Source organism: Gymnoscopelus braueri, assembly GCF_963280865.1.
Source record: "Gymnoscopelus braueri genome assembly, chromosome: 23".
NCBI classification, from domain to species: domain Eukaryota; kingdom Metazoa; phylum Chordata; class Actinopteri; order Myctophiformes; family Myctophidae; genus Gymnoscopelus; species Gymnoscopelus braueri.
In genome coordinates this window covers 5,862,402-5,884,919 of record NC_137625.1, presented here as the reverse complement: position 1 = coordinate 5,884,919, position 22,518 = coordinate 5,862,402, and the positions used below count along the sequence as shown (strand labels likewise).

Sequence of the window (22,518 nt, the reverse complement as noted above, 5' to 3'; positions counted from 1 at the left end):
AGGCCCACGATAACAATATATATCACGATATTTGACGATATCACAATATTCAATATATATTGCAAGAAATTTCACCAACGATATATCACGATATCTGAAAATATCGATATATCACGATATATTGCATGAATTTTCACCAACGATATATCACGATAGTCCTTGTATTCAATTCATGAACACATAAAATAGCACCAAACAGTTCAAAATCATCATTACACAAATACAGAGTAGGAAAAACAACGTATCACAAACAAAGAAAATTTATATCGATATTTTTCGGTAGTATATCGATAGGTTATCGCGGGAGAAAGTATCGCGATATATCGCGATATCGATATATCGTCCCACCCCTAGATGACAGTGCTGTCAAACGAGTCTATGATGCTATCTATGAAATCTATGAAAAAGTTTAATCTGCAACACAATGTTATACAATATGTAGTGGGGGCTCCTGCTTCATCTCTCTCAGCAAAGGGGTCCTGGGGCTAAAAATGTTGAAGAACCCTGGTGGAGAACATTGGTTTCCAAAGTGGGGTCTGGGGACCACCAGGGGTCCTGGAGGAGGGTAAATTAATGACTTAATATAGCATCAAAATAAGTTGTGATGCTATATTAAGTATCATATTAATTAACTATTTAAAAATATCTTCCATTTTGAAATGTTTTAACACAAACCAAATCATATCAGATATGATACTGTACATATTGTTTGTTTGTTAGTTTTTTTTGGGGGGGGGGGGGGTCCTTGACATTAAAAAGAGAACCACTGTATTGGTAGGGTCCACTCTGGCATCGACCATCAACTGTGCTGGTGGTGAGTTGGTGACACAGCTCTACTGGCGCTACCAGTTTAAAGATGCTAGCTAAATGTGTGTGTGTGCATGCGTGCGTGCGCGCGCGTGCGTGCGTGTGAATTGACCCGTCGCTCAGTGGTCCTTCTGACCGATCTACCCGTCACATCTTTTTTTCTGTTCTGGCCCCACAGTGGTGGAATGAACTTCCCACTGATGTCAGGACAGCAGAGTCACTGCCCATCTTTCACCGCAGGCTGAAAACCCACCTCTTCAGGAAACACTACCCTGACCCCTCCTCTTCGCCTTGCCTACTTGTTGTCAATTACTTGTACGAGCTCTTGTTTTATTGGATCTTGTTTATTTGATACACTTATTTGTTTTAGCTCTTGCTCATTTGATTTTCCTATTTGTCTGATCTGTTTAAGAAAGTAGGTAGCTGATATATTGCACTTTACCTTAGCGCTAGGTATACTCTTAGTTGCTTGTTTTAGAAGAGAATGCACTTAAGACTTCTGGTGATTAGTAGTTTTCTTGCCTACCTATGTTGAATGCACTTATTGTAAGTGGCTTTGGATAAAAGCGTCTGCTAAATGACTGTAATGTAATGTAATGTAATGTGTGTGTGTGTGTGTACCTCTTATCTCCAGCGGTCCGTCTATGTGCATGTCCAGTCTGCTCTTCTTGTCCCCAGCAGGGGTCGCTGTCACGGAGGAGCGCTTGTACATGCCCTTCTGCACCTCCGCAAACACCAAAAACATGTTGTGCACCCGCGCCGTGTAGCCAGCCAGCTCTGTGATCTGAGCGCACACACACGCACACACACACACACACACACACACACACACACACACACACACACACACACACACACACACACACACACACACACACACACACACACACACACACACACACACACACACACACACACACACACACACACACACACACACACACACACACACACAGAGGGTTCATTTCTCTGGACTAATTGAAAGTCGTATGCCTGTGACTGTCACTTGCTGAAAATAGCCGAACCACAAGAGCACAGAGCGTACAGTAGATCGGCTGTCCCAGTCTGTCTGACAACGTCGTACAAGAAAGTATAAAAATTAAGCATTACATCTGCAACGTGTCAAGGAGGGGAGTCTGTTCAATGTGGGTCATCAGAGCAATTAAAAATGTAATGATCATTTCGTCTCCGTCGGGTGGAAACCTCACACCTCATACATAAATTCAAAAATATAAAAAGTAGCAGATGGACAAGCTCAAAACGTGTCGCTTTGCTGCGCGTTTCCAGCTTGCGGATCTGCTACTTTTGATGCTTTTGTGTGACGCTGTAGTATGATCCAAAGAAATACACACAAAGTTAAAATGTGGAGATAAGCGGAGATAAGCAGCAAATGTACTGTCCATATTCAGTCTGTGACAGCTGTTCATCATTGCTCTGTTGCTCGGTTGTAAATGTAATTCATTACTGTTTTGCATTATTGTTTGGTTGATTACTGTTTTAATTGTTCAAGCACTTTGTGACATTGTTTACAAAAGTGCTATGAAAATAAAGTTGTATTATCCTACACATGAAACTCATTTCGGACAGTAGCCTACACATGAAACTCATTTAGCACAGTAGCCTACACATGAAACTCATTTAGCACAGTAGCCTACACATGAAACTCATTTAGCACATTATCCTACACATGAAACTCATTTCGGACAGTAGCCTACACATGAAACTCATTTAGCACAGTAGCCTACACATGAAACTCATTTAGCACATTATCCTACACATGAAACCAGGGCCGGATTTATAGGAGTTGAGGCCCGTGGGCTAGAGTAATTTTCGAGGCCCCCCTGGCGCGCATGCACGCGCACGCAGCGCGCATGCATGCTTGCCCCCTTTGCGCGCGCGCAAAGGGGGCAATGAAAAATGAGTGAATGAGGCAATGAAAAATTAGTGAATGATCATGAACCATGGACTATGAGCAGTGAGAAACACCACAACATATTGTTTGAATTGGTAGTAATTGAGGTGAGAACATGTTTATGAGGCTTCTCGTTGTTTCTGACAACTTGTAGATGATTAAACATGATGCACCAGGTCATTATGACCCGGGAACATTCCAGAACGTTCCTGACAGTTGAACAAAAACAGTGAAGGTATCTCCCTTTAAGGCCCATTCTACAAATGCCTTTTAAATCAGTAGTTCTCAAACTTTTTCTTGCCAAGGACCCCCAAATTGATATGTATTCTGCCGCAGCCACCCATCTGAAAATGTTTTGTGCCAGGGACCCCCCAGAAGAGAACATTTGTGTTAAGAAGTAAAAGTATCAATACTGCAATGTAGAAATACTCTGTTACAAGTAAAAGGCCTGTGTAGGACACATATTACATTAGACCCTGGTGTCTGGTAGGACACATATTACATTAGACCCTGGTGTCTGGTAGGACACATATTACATTAGACCCTGGTGTCTGGTAGTACACATACTGGTGGACAGGGAGCTCATAATAAGCCCTATTATCTCCCCTGGTCAAGAGGGGATTGCCTCTTAGGTGAGCAGTAGATCTCAGTGGTTCTCAAAGTGTTGGTCCTTAAGGTTAACGATTGAGTTCCATTCCATACCGGTTCCATTTCTACACTCTCAGAGTTATGGGGGTCCATCCATGGCCTAATCATGCATACAAAAATGAGGGGGGGGGGGGTTGTTAAAATTTGTTAAAATTTGTTAAAAAAAGTTTGAGAATCACTGCAGTAGATGTCTCTCTCGCCCAAGAGACCGGGGGTTCGAATACCGGGCAGGAACATGATTGTCACAAATTGCAGCTTTGACAAAGATTCAGAGACATACTGCAGGACATGTTCTTCTAAGAGGTCGTTGTGTCCTTAGGTTCACAAGTGGATCATCATCAGAGGCTTATAATCATGTAAAGAGACAAACCTTTCCTTGTCTAACAGCATGACTGCACTGCGCTGCGTTGTGGTTAAACTCCTAACAGCCTGTTGTGTGGCGCGCGTGCGCGTGTGTGTGTGTGTGTGTGTGTGTGTGTGTGTGTGTGTGTGTGTGTGTGTGTGTGTGTGTGTGTGTGTGTGTGTGTGTGTGTGTGTGTGTGTGTGTGTGTGTGTGTGTGTGTGTGATAAAGAAGTGCTTGGCGAGAGGATCAACAGATGGAGGATTATTCACAGCTATGCTTAGCCCTGGATATGCACACACGCGCACACACCCCCACACACAAACACACACACACACACTCTGCACACGCACACACACACAAACAGCAGTATCAAAGTGTGTATTAGGAGTAATACATACAGACGGGTGACAAATTAAAGGAAAAATCTGAAGAACCGAGTGAAGAAACATAAAGGTGTCTGCTTCCACACAGGTTTTGATATCAAACAGATTTTGATATCAAATCTTGTTTATCTCTAAATGAGCCCGATTTGGCTAAAGGTCACAGATAACAGAAGATAACTGTGTGAATAATTGATTTTCAACGTCCAGGCATCGCATGCCGTCTGCCCTCGCAACGAGAGCTCATATCAGTCGATCATTCGGAAGCAAGATAAAGTATTTTCAAACAAAAAGCCGACAACGCCGATATCATGGATCAAAGCTAAATAAAATCTCACGACTGAACATGTTTGTATGACCATGTCATGATGTGCGATTTGTGCGAACAGTATGAAAGGATCCCCCCACACTAGCACTGATTCCTAAACAATTAAACAATTAACATTAATATGTAAAATTATGATGTTTTAGTAATATTGTTCTACATACTGCAGGTGGAAAGAAAAAAACACAGATTGAGGCCTAAAGGCGGTTACACACCGGCGAATGTGCGAATATACGCAAAATTCGGACTCGTTCCGAATAATTAAAAGACGCTTTTTCGCTTCGCTTTTCCGCTTTTTCGCGCCATGTACGCTTGCATTGACTTTATAAGGTTTTTTTAAAAAGCGTATTATTCGCACGAAAAAATCGCCCCGGTGTGTAAGGACCTTTAACCTTTGCTTTTATATGAAATATCAGAGACTATGATTTTATGGAAGATGCTTCTGAACATATTGCTTGTTTGACCACTTCAAATGTTATCATTTTAATCACCGAAAATAGCCTGTCACGCATTGAGAGCTTGTAGATCGGCTATTTTCGCTGCGCAACATGCTTCCATAGAAGACAGGCTGGCTTCTATGGAATCCAAATGACGTGGCGACTGAGAACTTTAATCCATTCCAATACAGCAGAATAGTTGCATACAGAGTCAGACACCTCACCAGACTAACACAAGCTGGGACATGTTATAAGGCCACCGGACCGTTCACACAAACACAGCACAGATATGCACACACATGCGCTATAATCACACGCCATGTGATATATCAGCAGGTTTTTGAGGTGTGAGAGCAGATCGTACCGGTTAAGGAATGCGTTGCATGTCTTTTTAAAGTTGCCACAAACGTGCACATTGCCGAGGCCCTGCAACAAGCAGAGGCTTGCTGAAGTGCTTTACATCTATCACACGTGCAACAGTAAACATCCTCATCGATTGATGTCACTAAAGCCGGGCTAAAAACACAAACATAGAGCCCTGTTTACCTGTGGAGAGATTACAGATGTGTATGTATGCACCAACAATGTTGTCACAGCCATTTAGTACATTGATTCTCAAAGTGGGGTCCAGGGACCCCCAGGGGTCCTTGGGGGGTTCCAGGGGGTCCCCAGCTAAAGTAGTTAATACAGCATCACAATCATTTTAACCACTTTATCCATTTATTACGTTGGCTATTCAAAAATAGCAGAGCTCACATCTGCAATTTTTTTTAAACATTTTTGAAAAATCTTGAAAGGGTTTGAAAAATGTTGAATGATTTAAAAAATGTTTACACAAATCTTCTCTTCTGGGGGTCCCTGGCACGAAACATTTTCAGATGGGGGTCCGGCCAAATATATATATATATCAATGTGGGGGTCCTTGACACGAAAAAGTTTGAGAACTGCTGACATAGTATGTCTGTAACATTCAGCCCCAATGACCACACCATGTGGCACACATTGATATTACTCTCTAAAACCAGTGGTTTTTATTATAAATAAATAATAATAAATATAATAATAATAACAATAACAATAATCATAATAATTATTATTAATATTATTATTAATATTATTATTAATATTATTATTATTATTATTTTTCGCTTGCAGAGGCATTGTTTTCTGTCACCATCTCATTGAAAAACAATGAATATCCTGTGTTGCCGTCACCTGCATGCTAGTGTTGCCATGTGAATGTCCCATTAGTGGCGGTGTTATAAGAAGAAACTTACAGCCCAGCAACAACACTGAGAAACAGCTGAACCAAATGGCCCTTTCCTGCAAAATCCTCTTACAGAATCAATCCTAAGAGTGAATGAATGCATGAACTGGGTTGCACCGTTTTTCTGGATTAAAAAAGCAAAGAGGGAGAGTGTAGGGCCTCAACGAACAAAGCCATTCATTCCCCTGATGTGTGTCTTCACGGTCAAAGGCAGATTGTTGTGAACGTAAAACTATGAGCCAATGGCAGATTGTTGTGAACGTGACACTATATACTATATGAGCCGATGCAGGACGCCTGTGTGTGTGTGTGTGTGTGTGTGTGTGTGTGTGTGTGTGAATACAGCCAGACTGATGGCAGATTTCTGGGTCTGATGCTGATCCCGTTGTGAGCTTGTACAGCTGCTATTTTTATTTTAGTTAACTAAAATGTTTTTCCAATTCTAGTTTTAGTTATTTTGTTAGTTTTGCGACTTTGGGCGACTTTGGGCTTGTTTTTCTGTAAAGTTGCTTGTAAATTTTGGTAGATGCGGGTTGCGTTTTTTTGGGCTTGTTTCTGAAGTGTAGTTGCTTATTTCGGCTTGCTGTCTAATGTTTTCTAAACATTTTCATGTCAAGGACCCCCAAATGAATATGTATGTGTCCACGGACCCCACATATGAGAATGTTTTGTGACCCCTGTACCAGATTTGTGTTGTTAAAATGTTTTAAAAAATATTCAAAATGTGTCACTTTTTTCACAATTTCTTTTGAAAATAGCAGATCGACAAGCTAACAACGCATCGCGACGTGTTGTGAGCTTGTAGATCGGGAATTTTCAAATAGTAGTATATAGGTTTAAAGTGCTCATGTGGCCTATATAGTCGCTTCTTTTGGGCTTGTTTTCATAGACCTGGTGGCTTATTTCTCTCGCAAAATCTGGCAACACAGCATGCGTGAACAGACAGGAAGGAGCCTTCACCTCTTTGTAGGAGGACATGATCCTCTCGATGGCGTCGGCTCCCGAGGCCAAGAGGTTGCGGGCCGTGGTGAACGCCTCCGTCCTCTCGCTCACCATCGAGACCTGACCGTCTGCCGATTCTAGAGAGAGAGAGAGAGAGAGACAGACAGAGAGAGAGAGAGAGAGAGAGAGAGAGAGAGAGAGGGAGAGAGGAGGCATGTGTTAGAGAAAAGCGCCATCTAGTGGATTTTTTTTTCTTTTTTTTTTTTTTTTTTCTTTTTTTTTTAAGGGCCAAAAATGTTTTTAATTGTTTTTTGGCCAAGTCTACACCTGCAACCACACGTAACTTCCACTTTATTCTTCTTATTCCTCGTCTTTGTATTGGTATTGTTTGTGTTGGAGCGCCTCAGTGCGGCTGCAGAGTTCATGTGCAACCTCTTCCAGAGAGAGATAGAGACACTAGAAACTCTGCTGGAGACAAAACAAACTGTGTAGACTTGGCCCTTTGAAATAATATGTATTTTGGCCCCAAAAAAAAATATATATATTATTTTTTTTATTAGTCGACTGCCAGTCGACTATTGGCAATTAGTCGCCAATTAGAGTCGACTAAACAAATCCTTAGTCGGGGACAGGCCTAGCAGATACCCTGAATACACTTATACTGTATGTTGGTTTGTTACCGTTGAGTGAGAAAACAACGTTGCACATTAAGCTAATCATCTGGGGCCCCCCAAAATCATTTGGGGACCCCCCCCCCACTTTGAGAACCACTGAACTAACCCTCCATTTTGCACTTGTGTCCCGAGCCTGAATGCCTGCTTTATATTATTTCCATTCCTTGGACTGGTGGTTGTCAGGTACTGAGGACAACTTTGCATACCTTTGTGTATGTGAGAGAGCAGGATAAGATCAAAGAGACATGTTGTTGTGAGGTCATTGGTAAAGACAGGATTCAAATGTGTCATCAGCATAGCAAAGACAAGCTTCTTTTTATCCAAGCCGGAAGGCTATGTCTAACACACTGCACACACACACACACACACACACACACACACACACACACACACACACACACACACACACACACACACACACACACACACACACACACACACACACACACACACACACACACACACACACACACACACACACACACACACACACACACACACACACACACACACACACACACACACACATGCATGTTTTATTGTGTACAGGCTGGTGACACATTAAAGGAAAAAACAACATAAAGTGTCTTAGTCAGGCGCTGGGACACCACGAGCCTTCAATGCATTTAACCCATTAAGACCTGAGGCTGATTCTACAAATGTCTTCTAAATCAGCGGTTCTCGAAACTTTTTCGCGCCAAGGACCCCCAAAATGATATGTATTTGGGCGCGGACCCCCCCCCATCTGAAAATGTTTTGTGCCAGGGAACCCCAAGAAGAGAAGATTTGTGTTCAATCAAAAATATTCAAAATGTTTCAATAACTTTTTTCAGATGTACAAGCTCGCAGGTGACGCGCTGTGAGCTTGTATATCTGCTATTTTTGAATAGCCAACGTAGAAAATATGGAAAAAAATTGTTAAAATGATTGTGACGCTATCTTAACAAATTTAGCTGGGGAAACCCCTCAAGGACCCCTGGATGGGGGTGGTGGAGAGTGCTGACTAACACAGTGGTTCTCAAACTTTTTCATGTCAAGGACCCCCAAATTGACACTTAAAAAGCCTGCGGAATCCAATTGGAAAAGATATGCCAGGGACCCCCATAAGAGAAGATTTTTACGGCTATAGCTGTGATTCTGAACCATTTTAATTTCAAAGACATGGTTTGACATGCATTAGGCTACAGACCCCCATGCATTTCTATCTCTGGGACCCCAATTTATATTGTAAAATCAATATTAATGTAACTCTGACAGTATGCAAACCATTTGTATACTGTCACAGAGTTACAGACCCATAAGGGTCCATCTGGGTCCTAACTATCTATCATTTAGCTGGGGACCCCCTGGAACTCACTCAAAGACCCCTGGGGGTCCCCGGATCACACTTTGAGAACCAATGGTCTAAAAAGCCCAGTGCACACCAAAGATTTGCAATGCATTGAGTTGCGACGTGTAACCACTTGCAATCACTTGCATGCAACCACAATGCAACAGAGTCCACCAGACTGCGCCGACATGCAATGGGGCAATTCAAGAACGATGCAATTTTCTCTCTGCAACAACGTATTGCAATAGTTTCGTTGCATCGTAAAACATTTGTGTGGAACTGGGCTTAAAGGAGTAGTTCACCCCAAAAATTATTACACACCTCATGAAGCATTGAATTCATTAAGATTGTTTTGTTTTTGTCGCATTCCTAGGCCATTAATTTGATGACTAGCTGAAAGATGCTAATGTATCCGGTAGGAGACTCAAAGAGTCTCCTACTCAAAGAGTCTCCTACCGGAGAGACATCAAATTATTGGCTCAGGATTGCAACAAAAACAAAACCTTCTCCATGAATTCAATGCTTCATGGGGTGTGTAATTGATAGAAAATAAGTAATTTTTTGGGGTGAACTACTCCTTTAAAGGTGCGTTTACACAGGAGGCAAAGATATTTTTTCCATGCAGCGCGATTACATGCAAAGAAGACACGATTTTCATCAAGAAATAGAACATGCAGTTGCTCAATTGTGAGCGACTGCATTTCACACCTACAGCCGCTAGTTTAAAACTATGTTATTACTGTTTCCATACTAAGTGCAATGACTGTACAGTGACTGACAGCATGCGAATAGGCAAACACGCAAATGAACACATTAAGTCTCAGTGACAAAAGAAATAGAAAAATATCTTTGCCTCCTGTGTGAACACACTTGAACATAATTGTCGGTTCCCGAAACATGTAAACGTCGTTTTGAGCGCCAGCTCTATGATCACAAACCACTGATTAGATTACATCTATGTTATATAGAGAGAATATTCCTTCTGTTGTAGTGTAACAATGTCCTTGTTTAGTTAGCTCCTATAATAACCACATTTCTCCTTAGAGATAAATAAAGTATTTTGGGGGAAGTTGTGGTATGTTAACCCTTTAAGACCGGGGGACGCATCTGTGTAACCACTTTATCCATATTTTATACTTTTGGCTATTAAAAAATAGCAGATATACAAGCTCATAGCGCGGCACCGAGTGCCGCGCTATGAGCTTGTAGATCTGCTATTTTTTTTTAAATCGTGTTTTTTTTTTGTGCAAATCTTTGAATATATATCTATAAAGCAATTGTTTTTTACTCAAATATTTGCTTCTGGGGGTCCCTGGATTTTTTTAGATGGGGGTCCGCAGCCAAATACATATCGTTGTGGGGCTCCTTGACACTGACATTAATATTATAGCAACATAAGTGTTTCAGAAAACTGTTTTAAACTGATTTAGAAGACATTTGTAGAATCCCCAGAAGCAATAACATTTTAGCTAGAAATGCTCGCTTTAAATATATATATATTCAAAGATTTGCACAACATTTTTTCACGATTTAAAAAAAAAATAGCAGATCTCCAAGCTCATAGCGCGGCACTCGGTGCCGCGCTATGAGCTTGTAGATCTGCTATTTTTGAATAGCCCAACGAAATCTAAAAATGACACACAGATGCGTTCTCAGGTCTTAAAGAGTTAACTGGTGGCGTGTCACCTTGAGCAAGGCACCGGGGCCCCTAGCGGCTCAGAATATGAACATCACCTTATACCTTAGACCAGGGGTTTTCAACTGATTTTGACCCAGGGACCACCATCCTGACTAAGATCCACCTGGGGACCACCACTATTGTGCGTGGTGGGTCCATCATAGACCCACCCCACACAATAGTGGTGGGGGGTTCATGTACCGCAGGGAGCTGGAGAAAATAGCTATAATATCCATATAATATCTAATAAGATACAGTGATTTTGTTTGAATATGATGGAATATGATTAAAGTTGTACAATGCAGAATCACAAATAACGATTTTTTAGCAACCTCTGCTGGTCACTACCGTGACTGCATACAATTTCCGTAGTCCTCGATTACCCAGAATTCCATTCGTTTTCACCGGAAGCCGGAAGCGTTTCAAAAAGCGATCTTTTAATTGTTTTATACTATCTACGGATCGTTTCTCTTAGCCAGTGGAGCATTAGTTACCATGAGCTGTGCTTTCTTTTTCTGTTCTTTTTCGATCTTCCAATCCTACATTCTCTTGAAATCAGCGTGAGGTTCCTTTTTGTTATTAGCGCGGTAGTTCCTGGCCAAACAGGAAACCGTTGCGGTAGTTCCTGGCCGACGTCATGACGTCGGCCAGGACGTCGGCCACGACGTCATGACGTTGGCCAGGAACGTCATGACGTTGGCCAGGAACGTCATTTTCCCGGGAAAGTCCCCCCCGTCCACGTTCAATAGAAAATATATAAATAAAAGGCTTCCGGGGGTGAAATTCATGGAGTGGGTGTTGTGAAACTTTTGCCACTCACAAAAGATACAAATTTAACTTTAGTTTTGTTGAAAACGTTACCTAGTATTACTTTAAGGATTACTGTGATTATGGTAAGCTCACATTTCATACCACACACACACACACCATACAGTAAGAACTCCTGTAAGTTATTAAAAGTAAAACATAAAAATAATAATATGATTTTTTTTTAATGCATGGCCAGGGACCACCTGCAATACCCCCGTGGACCCCTGCCTTATACAACAAGACAGGGTCTAATAACGGTTATAAAACTGATAGAAAAAAGCGCACTATAGTACTATTTCCTTTTTTGAGTTCTGTTTCCCAAACCTCACGTCAGTAATACAGTCCTGAGCAGAGGGTCCAAATTAGGTTCTGAGAACCTTATCTGAAACCGTGCCGGAGCGTAATGGAAACAAGACCAACATCATGTGAGACACACGGCACAGTTCACTTAGTTCTTACTTAGTAATAAGTCTTACATCCCATTACATCCGGGAAAAAGCATCTCTGTCAAAAAAGCTCGCAGCCGTGACAAGCGCTGCAAGCTTGTTCATTTTCTTTAAAAAAATTTAAAGCGTTTGAAAAATGTTGAATCATTTAGAATTTTTTTATCACTAATCTTCTCTTCTGGGGGTCCCTGGCACAAAACATTTTCAGATGGGAGGGTCCGCGGCCAAATATATATCATTTCGGGGGTCCTTGGCAACGAAAAGGTTTGTGCACTACTGATTTAGAAGACATTTGTAGAATCGGCCTCAGGACTTAATGGGTTAAAGGAGAGATCCGGACATTTTAAGTGTTATCTTTGATGTGTCGCTAATCACTCACCATCATTGAAATGGACGTTGAATTCCAGAGAGTCCCCTGTCGTCCAGTCTGGCGACCCCCTCCGTGGCATAATGGGAGCCCGTGTAAGAGTGAAAATGCAAATGCAAAGTTCGTTTTTTCTCTACTACTGCTCATCGTGGAGTCTCATGATACTCAAACATGCACTGAATGTCGCGAACGAGCTACCGTTCGTGCAGAACGAGATGACGCTGGTCGTTTATTTCTTCCACAGACGCCAGGTTCTGTGAGAGAAACAAGCAACCAACGTCATCTCGTTCTGCACGAACGATAGCTCGTTCGCGACATTCAGTGCATGTTTGAGTATCATGAGACTCCACGATGAGCAGTAGTAGAGAAAAAACTAACTTTGCATCCGTTATAATAGACGATTTTCACTCTTCCGCGGGCTCCCATTATGCCAACGGAGGGGGTCGCCAGACTGGACGACAGGGGACTCTCTGGAATAACTCAACGTCCCTTTCAATGTTGGTGAGTGATTAGCGACACATCAAAGATAACACTTAAAATGTCCGGATCTCTCCTTTAAATGTGCCACAAGAAGGAAGGCAGCAAGATTCTGATTCTGATTCAGTGATTCTAAAGGAAATGAAAAGAGGATATAATATATATACTGTACCGTTGTCAGCGAAGCCGGTGGCTGTGATGATGGGCACGGCCACCATGACCAGGCCACTGCCACTCCACACGTACTTCATGAGGAACTGCTCTATCATGATGTACCACAGACGCTTGGACAGGATGAGGTTCATCTGCTCCGCCAGGGCACTGTAGCACTTCTGCAGCTGACGCATCTCCACCTGGTAGAGCACACACACACACACGCACGCACACACACGCACACACGCGCACGCACGCGCACACGCACACACACACATTTGAATTATTGTATTTGGATCTGCACAAAATAGGGATGCCACAATCTGACCTTGAGCCAATTCGAAATTCGGACAGCCCTGGCGAATATTTTTCGATTATTCGACGGTTATATTATTATGTTATATTATATTAACTTTTTTTTTTTTTTTTCATCAGGTCAGGCAGGCCACTAGGAGGCAGGCCACCGGGAATAGTCCCGGTCCTTCCGACGGCCAATCCGGCCCTGAGTGTGTGGCTGCAGCAGCACTCTGAGTCTGCACAGACAGTGACACAGACAGCGCAGCTGGCTTCCTCCACTTTACAGTAAAACAAACTGTGGCCATTTACAATTATTAAGACTATAATATTACTATTATTAGTATTAGCATATATTTTGATTGAAACTAAGGCATACAAAAGTAAAAAAATAAATAAATAAAAAAAAATAAAAAAATATATATATAATTAAAATCGAAATTTAAAAATCATTTTCGATTATGGAGACTGTAACGAATATTCGAAAATTCGAATAATCGGTGGCATCCCTAGCACAAAACCGCAATACATAATAGCTCCAAACACCTTCAGAGGAAGGTTACTTTACGGTCAAACCAGATACAACTGCTGCACATGCTTATTAACAAAAGAAAGAACACATTGATGGCATACGTACTACATACAGAAAGTGACAGATTATTATTAATATTATAATTATAATTATTTATTTTCTCCCCCCTAAGCAACTCAAGGATATATAAACAGTATATAGAAGGGGTCTTCAACAGGAGGGTCTGGGACCCCTAGGGGGTCCTCAGAGTTACTACAGGGGGGGGAGCCAAATCTTATTTTTTTTTACATTAACCACTTCAGCCCGAGCATCCCTATTCTGAGGGGGACATTGGGCGAGAACAGCAGATCTACAGTACAAGCTCGTGAGCTTGTAGATCTGCTATTTTCGGCAAAGAGGTTTGATGTAGAGGGCAGAAGAGCAGACCAAGTACAGAGCCAACGGTCAACTGTACTAAGTATGGAGGGTTTACGTGGTTTAATGTCTGAAAACACACATTACCATGAATCCAACATATTAATAAAGAAAAAGATAATGTGTAAACAAATGAACAAACAAACGCAAACCTTTAATTGTCACAACACTGATGACAGGGCTGGCAGACCAAGCTATCAATGAAATCTATGAAAGAGTTTAACCCATTAAGACCTGGAACTGTGTCATTTTTAGATTTGAGTTACAAAGCTTTATTTTACACTTTGGGCTATTCAAAAATAGCAGATCTACAAGCTCATAGCGCGGCACCGAGTGCCGCGCTACGAGCTTGTAGATCTGCTATTTTAGAAAAATCGTGAAAATGTGTGCAAATCTTTGAATATATATGTTTTTAAAGCGAATATTTTTAACTCAAATCTTTGCTTCTGGGGGGGTCCCTGGAACAACATATTTTGATGGGGGTCCGCGGCCAAATACATATAATGTTGGGGGTCCTTGACATGAAAAAGTTTGAGCACCGCTGATATAGAAACATACGTTTTTCAGAAAACTGTTGGGATTTAGGAGACATGTGGAATCGGCTTCAGGTCTTAAAGGGTTAATCTGCGACACAATTTTATACAATTTGTAGTGGGGGGGGGGGGGGGGGTCCCTGCTTCATGTCTCTCAGCTAAGGGGTCCTTGCTTGGCCTGAAAAACGCTGAAGACCCCTGGTACAGTTTAGCAAAGCATGGTTACATAACGTCTCTGTACTTCCCATGACGTTCACAGTTCACAAATGGAAACTGTTGCACTTGGACAGCTTCCAGTTCCTCTGCAGTAGATTGCCTGTGTTTGCACAGCAGTCTCTCCTCTAATGACATTATTAGTATTAAAAAGATGAAGAAAAACACGGCCCTGTAATGGTTTTAGTTTGTAGGGTTGTGGTACACTGTGTTGTGTTGGACTATCACAGGATTTAAAGGACTATACCAACCTTTTTTGACGTGTGTTTTTTTTATGTTTCGTTGTACGATGGTTAGGGGCTGTCACAATTATTACATAATCGCCTAATTGCAATTATTTGAGATAATCACAATTATTTTGCATAATCGTATCAATCGTTTTCATGTTGAAAAATGTTCATACATTTTTTTTTTTATCCAAAGATTCTACACGCTTACAACGTGTCACTTTGTGATGCTTTGGAAAGTATACAATTATTAAATATGTCAGTAATTTCTTTGTATATTTAAGTTATTTTCACATCTCTGCCTTGTGCAATTTTTTATTACGAAGCCTAATGGGCCAAACAGAAATGTAACGTTTATTCAAATGTTCCAATGTTCAACAATGCCAAAAACACAATGAAATCATTAATCGCAATTATTTGTATGACAATTAATAGTCAAGCCCAACTCCTGGTCATCCTATAGGAAGAACAGAACAGAACAGAACAGAACAGAACAGAACAGAACAGAACAGAACAGAACAGAACAGAACAGAGCAGAGCAGAACAGAACAGAGCAGAACAGAACAGAACAGAACACAGAACAGAACAGAACAGAGCAGAACAGAACAGAACAGAACAGAACAGAACAGAACAGAACAGAACAGAACACAGAACAGAACAGAACAGAACAGAACAGAACAGAGCAGAGCAGAACAGAGCAGAACAGAACAGAACAGAACAGAACAGAGCAGAACAGAACAGAACACAGAACAGAACAGAACAGAACAGAAAACAGAACAGAACAGAACACAGAACAGAACACAGAACAGAACAGAACAGAACAGAGCAGAACAGAACAGAACAGAACAGAACAGAACAGAACAGAACAGAACACAGAACAGAGAACAGAACAGAACAGAACAGAACAGAACAGAACAGAACACAGAACAGAACAGAACACAGAACAGAACAGAACACAGAACAGAACAGAACAGAACAGAGAACACAGAACACAGAACAGAACAGAACAGAACAGAACAGAACAGAACACAGAACAGAACACAGAACAGAACACAGAACAGAACAGAACAGAACAGAACAGAACAGAACAGAACAGAACAGAACAGAACACAGAACAGAACAGAACAGAACAGAACAGAACAGAACAGAACACAGAACAGAACAGAACAGAGCAGAACAGAACAGAACAGAACAGAACAGAACAGAACAGAACAGAACAGAACACAGAACAGAACAGAACAGAACAGAACACAGAACAGAACAGAACAGAACAGAACAGAACAGAACAGAACAGAACAGAACAGAACAGAACACAGAACAGAACAGAACACAGAACACAGAACAGAGCAGAACAGAACAGAACAGAGAACAGAACAGAACAGAACAGAACAGAACAGAACAGAACAGAACAGAACACAGAACACAGAACACAGAACAGAACAGAACAGAACAGTGGTGTATTGTAACACCAGTGTATAAATACCTTGTGTCCTCTGTAGAAGGCTATCTCCTCGGCGTTGGCGATGATCCGGGAGTGCACGTAGCGCAGGTAGCCCTTCCGGTGCGCCTCCTCCGCCACCAGCTTGCCGAAGCGGGGCGAGCAGGCGCGCAGCACCTTGGCCGTGGCGAACACCACCGCGCCCGCCAGCAGCGTGGGGCCCGTGGCGTTGGCGCCGCGCGAGCGCGCCGTCTGGATCAGCGTGTAGGAGGTGAGCAGCACGTCCAGGATGGGCTTGGTGAGGTTGGAGTAGAGGTGCGCCACGGACTGGGAGAACATCGTCACGTCCTCCGTGAGCGACTGGTCCGGGTTGGCCAGGCGGCCGTCCATGTTACTGACCTTTTGTTATTATTACACGGGGGGAGGGAGGGGGGGGGAGGGGACAAGTATTCAGAGTCAGCCTCTTAACCCATTAAAGGTATCATGACATTCATTTTCACTTTTTTTATTTTCAATGTTTTATTTGGGGTTTTATGACCTCAATTACACCCAAAAAACCTGAACTTTGAACATTCAGTGGATTTTCTGTGGTCTGGGGTTTTCTGAATAATTAGGCTGAAAAGTAATCTGAGCTTGGCCCTTCGACAGTGAGGTCACAGTCGATTAATCCCGCCCACTCTCCTCCTCGCCCCTCCCCTCCCCTATCCTTTCCTTTGGGGGGGGGCGGAGCAGAGGCGATGATTGACAGGCAAAATCCCTCACCAGCGACACCCGCAGGCAAAGATTTCTTTTTTCATTGCAGTTGAAAAGGCTTTAGAAATGTGAGAGAAAAACACCTGCCATTGATCACTGGAATGGAATTTTCACTTAAAACTTTTTGTACACTTTTGAAGGACCAGGACAAAGACTTTGAATGTGGTGTAAAAGTGAATGTCCTTAAACCTTTAAGACCTGGAACTGTGTCATTTTTAGATTTGAGCTAAAAAAAGCATTATTTTACACTTTGGGCTATTCAAAAATAGCAGATATACAAGCTCATAGCGCGGCACCGAGTGCCGCGCTATGAGCTTGTATATCTGCTATTTTTGAAAAATCGTGAAAATGTGTGCAAATCTTGGAATATATATATTTTTAAAGCGAACATTTTTTAACTCAAATCGTTGCTTCTGGGGGGTCCCTGGAACAAAATATTTTGATGGGGGTCCGCGGCCAAATATATATAGTTTTGGGGGTCCTTGACATGAAAAAGATTGAGCACCACTGATATAGTTTATAACGTTTTTCAGAAAACTGTTGAGATTTAGGAGACGTGTAGAATCGGCTTCAGGTCTCATATGCTCTATGCACAGCAGCAGAGAAGAGAAATTCGGCCTCTTCTTACTCCCTTCACAGGTTTTTTACCAATGATACTGATGAAGGCTCTGTTCCATTCTGGTCAAACAGAGTCAGGGTGCTGATAGTGTGCATGTTGGCTCACTGGAAACACTCTGCTACACCAGTGGGTCTCAAAGTGAGGTCCAGGGACCCTCATGGTTCCTTGAGGGGGTTCCAAATGGCCCCTTAACCCATTAAGACCTGGAACTGTGTCATTTTTAGATTTGAGCTAAAAAGCTTTATTTTACACTTTGGCTATTCAAAAATAGCAGATATACAAGCTCATAGCGCGGCACCGAGTGCCGCGCTACGAGCTTGTAGATCTGCTATTTTTGAAAAATCGTGAAAATGTGTGCAAATCTTTGAATATATATATTTTTAAAGCGAATATTTTTTACTCAAATTTTTGCTTCTGGGGGGTCCCTGGAACAAAATATTTTGATGGGGGTCCGCGGCCAAATACATACCATTTTGGGGGTCCTTGACATGAAAAGGTTTGAGCACCACTGATATAGAAACATACGTTTTTCAGAAAACTGTTGAGATTTAGGAGACATGTAGAATCGGCTTCAGGTCTTAAGGGTTAAAAGTAAAAGGTGTGTACTGAGAGTGTACAAATGGAACCAAATGTAAGGGGTTCATTTGGTTCCATTTGTAAAGTTATGTTCCATTTGTAGAGTCTCAGAGTTATGGGGGTCCTTGAAATGAAAAGGTTTGAGAACCACTGTGCTACATGAAATGGAACAAAGCCTTCGTTAGTGTCATTGATAACACCTGTGAAGGTGTTGTGCATAGAGCATGTTAGGGCTGGCCAAATACAGTATAACGATACTATTATAACGTTGCTGTCGGGCAATAGCCTCCTATCTCCATATTCTAAATTAACGCACTGCACTACAGCGTCACACGAAAGCATCGAAAGTAGCATATCTGGGGGCGTCCGCTGGCCTAGCGGTCCGGGCGCATACCACATACGCTGGTAATCCAGCTTGGCAGTGTGTCGCAGGTTCGATTTCCGATCCTGACGACCTTTGCTGTGTGTCACCCCCCCCCCATCTCTCTCCCCATTTCCTGTCAGCCTACTTTCCTATCAATAAAGGCAGAAAAAGCCCCCAAAAAAAGAATCTTTACAGGGTCCCCACACATTTTTAGCAATGAATTTCCAAAACTTTTCCAAAACCTTTCCAGAATATTTAGCCCAATTTCCAGGCCTATAAAACAATCATTCAGCGCAATAATGTGTCTCTTACTCCTATGTACAATGCCCAAAGATAGGCAGTGTAGCAAAAATAAAGCATAGAATATAAAATAGTACAATTTCATTCAACATTTCGTGCAAAATTAGGGCATAGTGACCCTGCGAGCGAAAATAGGAGGGGTGGACGACGACGTTGCACGGTTCGTTGTCGCTCGCGGTAGGTCAGGACGGTCTCATTCAAAAACATGTATTTTAATGAGATTTCATCGCCCGCTCGCTTCGCGTCACGTCGCATCACGTCGCATCGCTGGCAGTGCGGATGGGGTGTTACACAGCCCGTTCGGCGAAAAACTACTTATGTTACATATTTTGTGTAATGTTATACATGTTTATGAAAATGTTTGTATTAAAAAAAATCAAAAGCCAAAAACAATGCATAGCCAAATATTTTTCCAGGACCCTTGATAAATTCCAGGACCTTTGATCAATTCCAAACCTTTTCCAGTACTGGATTTTTTAAATTTTTATTTCAAAATATTTCCAGGAATTTCATGACCGTGGGGACCCTGTCTTTAAAAAAAAAAAAATAGCAGCTCTGGCAAGCTCTGCTCTGAGCTTGTAGGTCTGCTACTTGTGCTATTTGAATACAGAAAAGTAACAGATTTGGACATGAGGTTTCCACACAACATAGATGATATCTTGGTATGAGATTAAATGTAGCGGAGTACAACATGAATATTGTACAATATATTACCCACCGAATTGTAAACATCAGAGTCACCGTTTTAAAGTTGCATCAATCTGACATACTCCGGTAAAGTACAAGTACTTCAAATGCCTACTTAAATACTTGAGTAAATGTACTTAGGTAGGTACATTCCATGACTTATAATATTATGGGAGACAAGTAGCTCAAATTTGTATTTGAGTACACAGTACCTGAGTAAATGCACTTAGATAACTATAATACAGCAGGTGAGGTTGGTGATGGACATACTCAAGTAGTAGAACCTCCGAATGTGTACCTGTAAGTACAGTACTCGAGTAAATGTACTGTAACTCAGTGGTCCCCAAATAATTGTTTCGGTTGGCGGGTCCCCAGATGATTAGTTTAATAAGCAACATTGTTTTCTCACTCAACAGTAAACAAACCAACATACAGTAGGCTATAAGTGTACCACCGCCTACAGGGTATCTGCACATTTCTAAAGTGACAATTTAATGACTTTAATGACTACTACCTTTTAAATACGAAACTGGCCAAATTGTCAAATATTACGTAAGAAAGAGGCGAACATTGTGAAAAAAGTCGATCTACAAATGTGAGCTTTTAGTTCGGCTCTTTTCACAATCTGTGGAATCGAGTCAAACTTTAAATGTATTGCATACAATTCCAAGCGCTTGTCAGGGTGGGTCCCCACTCCCCAGTTCAAATGTGATCATTTTGGGGGGTCCGGGGGTCCCCAGTTCAAATATGATTATTTTGGGGGTTTCCTAGTTCAAATATGATTATTTTGGGGGGTCCCCAGTTGAATTATGATTTTCAACTGGAACCCTTGCTGTAATAACGTAATAGTTCATACCTTATAGTACGTGAGGTCGGTGAAGTAGGTGCGGTAGGCGTGGTCGACCAGCCGGGTCCTGAAGGCCAGGGCCAGCTTGCCCTCCAGGTAGCGGATGGCGCTGTTGACGAAGGTGGCCGGGATGGCGATGAGGAGCCACTTGACCAGCTGCAGCACGAAGCGGCGGGGCTTCTTCTCCACGATGGTCTTCACGATCTTGCCGTCCAGGCTGGCGACGTAGATGGACAGGAAGGTCCGGGAGACCAGCGCCACAGAGTGCAGCGACAGCAGGGCCAGCTCCTTGGACACCAGCGTGGGGAAGAGGATCTTCAGGAGGTCCAGGATCTGGTGGAAGAACTCGGCGTTCACCTCAAGAGACGTGGATCTCTTCTGCTGCTGGAGGTGGGGTTTGACGACCACCGGACCCGCTCCGTTCTTCTCCGCCTCCTCCTCCTCCTCCTCCGGACCTCTGGTTTGATTGATTGATTGATTGATATTAGACAGCAAATGCAAAACAGCACGTGTGTACAGTCAAACACTTGGTCTAAAACGGAGGTCTTCAACGTTTTTCAGGCCAAGGACCCCTTAGATGAGAGAGAGATGAAGCAGGGACCCCCACTATATATTGTATTCATGTTAAATTTGTGTTTTCAGACATTTAACGACTTATAGCTTGGTACTTGGTCTGCTCTTTTTCCCAGTACACCAAACCTCTTAGTTGAAAATAGCCGATCTACAAGCTGGCGTTGTGGGCTAGTAGATCTGCTATTTTCCGGCTATGTTCCCCTTTTTTCATTTCATTCTTTTTTTTAAAGGAAATTGTCACTTCCCCCCCCCCCCAAAGAAAATCATGTGAGGACCCCCCATGGTGGTCCCCAGCCCACAGGTTGAGAACCACCGTTCTAAGGGAGAGGTGATCATGTAATTACCTCCTGGTTCTCCTCCTACGGTGGATGTATCTGCGGATGACCGGGTACAGGGCTCTGGCGCCGGCGGCGGCGGCGGCCAGGACCACGGCTCTCTTGACCACGGTGGCGGTCCGGTCCCATCTCACCCCCCTGGCGAGGATAATACTGGACATGTTTTAAGATTAGATCTATAGTCTAGTCCTCTATGAGACCAACCGGATCCATTCCGAACCGAACCGGTCCCCCAACCAGAACATGCGTGATGTTATTGTTATAACGGCATTATTTAGGAAGCAAAGGAGGGGAAAAAAGAGGAGTTCCTGTGTGATGGTTGTTGAATGTGATGTGAAAGAAACCTCCGCCGCCGCTACATCCTCCTGCTGCTGTTTCCGTTGTGTTACGCGCAAACATGTTGTCCTATCGAATTGTTGTAACACTCGCGTCGCCCAGGCTTTCTGCAGGACGTGTGGCCCGGGAATCCCGGCCGGGTTCTATTTGGTTTTGCCCTTCTATAGCCCGCCTACTGTATCCGGTGATTTACACGTACCAACACATCGCGCCCACAAACTGTTTCCTTGTCCGATCTAGACCGGATATGCACACTGCAGTGGTGGAAAAAGTACTACAATTCTTTACTTAAGTAAAAGTACCAATACTGCAATATAAAAATACTCTGTTACAAGTAAAAGTCCAGAATTCAAAATTTACTTGAGTAAAAGTACAAAAGTATTGGCATCAAAATGTACTTAAAGTATCAAAAGTAAAAGTACTAAATATTTGAAAATAGCAGATCTACAAGCTCACAACGCGTCGCATCGCGACGCGTTG

The 22,518-nt window shown here is 42.5% G+C and overlaps 1 protein-coding gene across 1 annotated transcript in view; it reads right to left on the bottom strand.

Annotated features, from left to right (window-relative positions):
• LOC308079815 (ATP-binding cassette sub-family D member 2-like) overlaps positions 1 to 22,063 on the bottom strand; it is a 36,208-nt gene extending 14,145 nt beyond the window's left edge. The window contains exons 1-6 of the mRNA XM_080421420.1: positions 21,712 to 22,063; positions 20,804 to 21,251; positions 16,694 to 17,047; positions 13,017 to 13,197; positions 7,081 to 7,199; positions 1,429 to 1,591 (exon numbers count right to left, since the gene is read on the bottom strand). Of these exons, the coding sequence (XP_080277546.1) occupies positions 1,429 to 1,591; positions 7,081 to 7,199; positions 13,017 to 13,197; positions 16,694 to 17,047; positions 20,804 to 21,251; positions 21,712 to 21,863 (1,417 nt within the window). The 5' untranslated portion in view covers positions 21,864 to 22,063. The remainder of the gene's footprint in view (positions 1 to 1,428; positions 1,592 to 7,080; positions 7,200 to 13,016; positions 13,198 to 16,693; positions 17,048 to 20,803; positions 21,252 to 21,711) is intronic.
• Between the last annotated feature and the right edge of the window lie 455 nt (positions 22,064 to 22,518).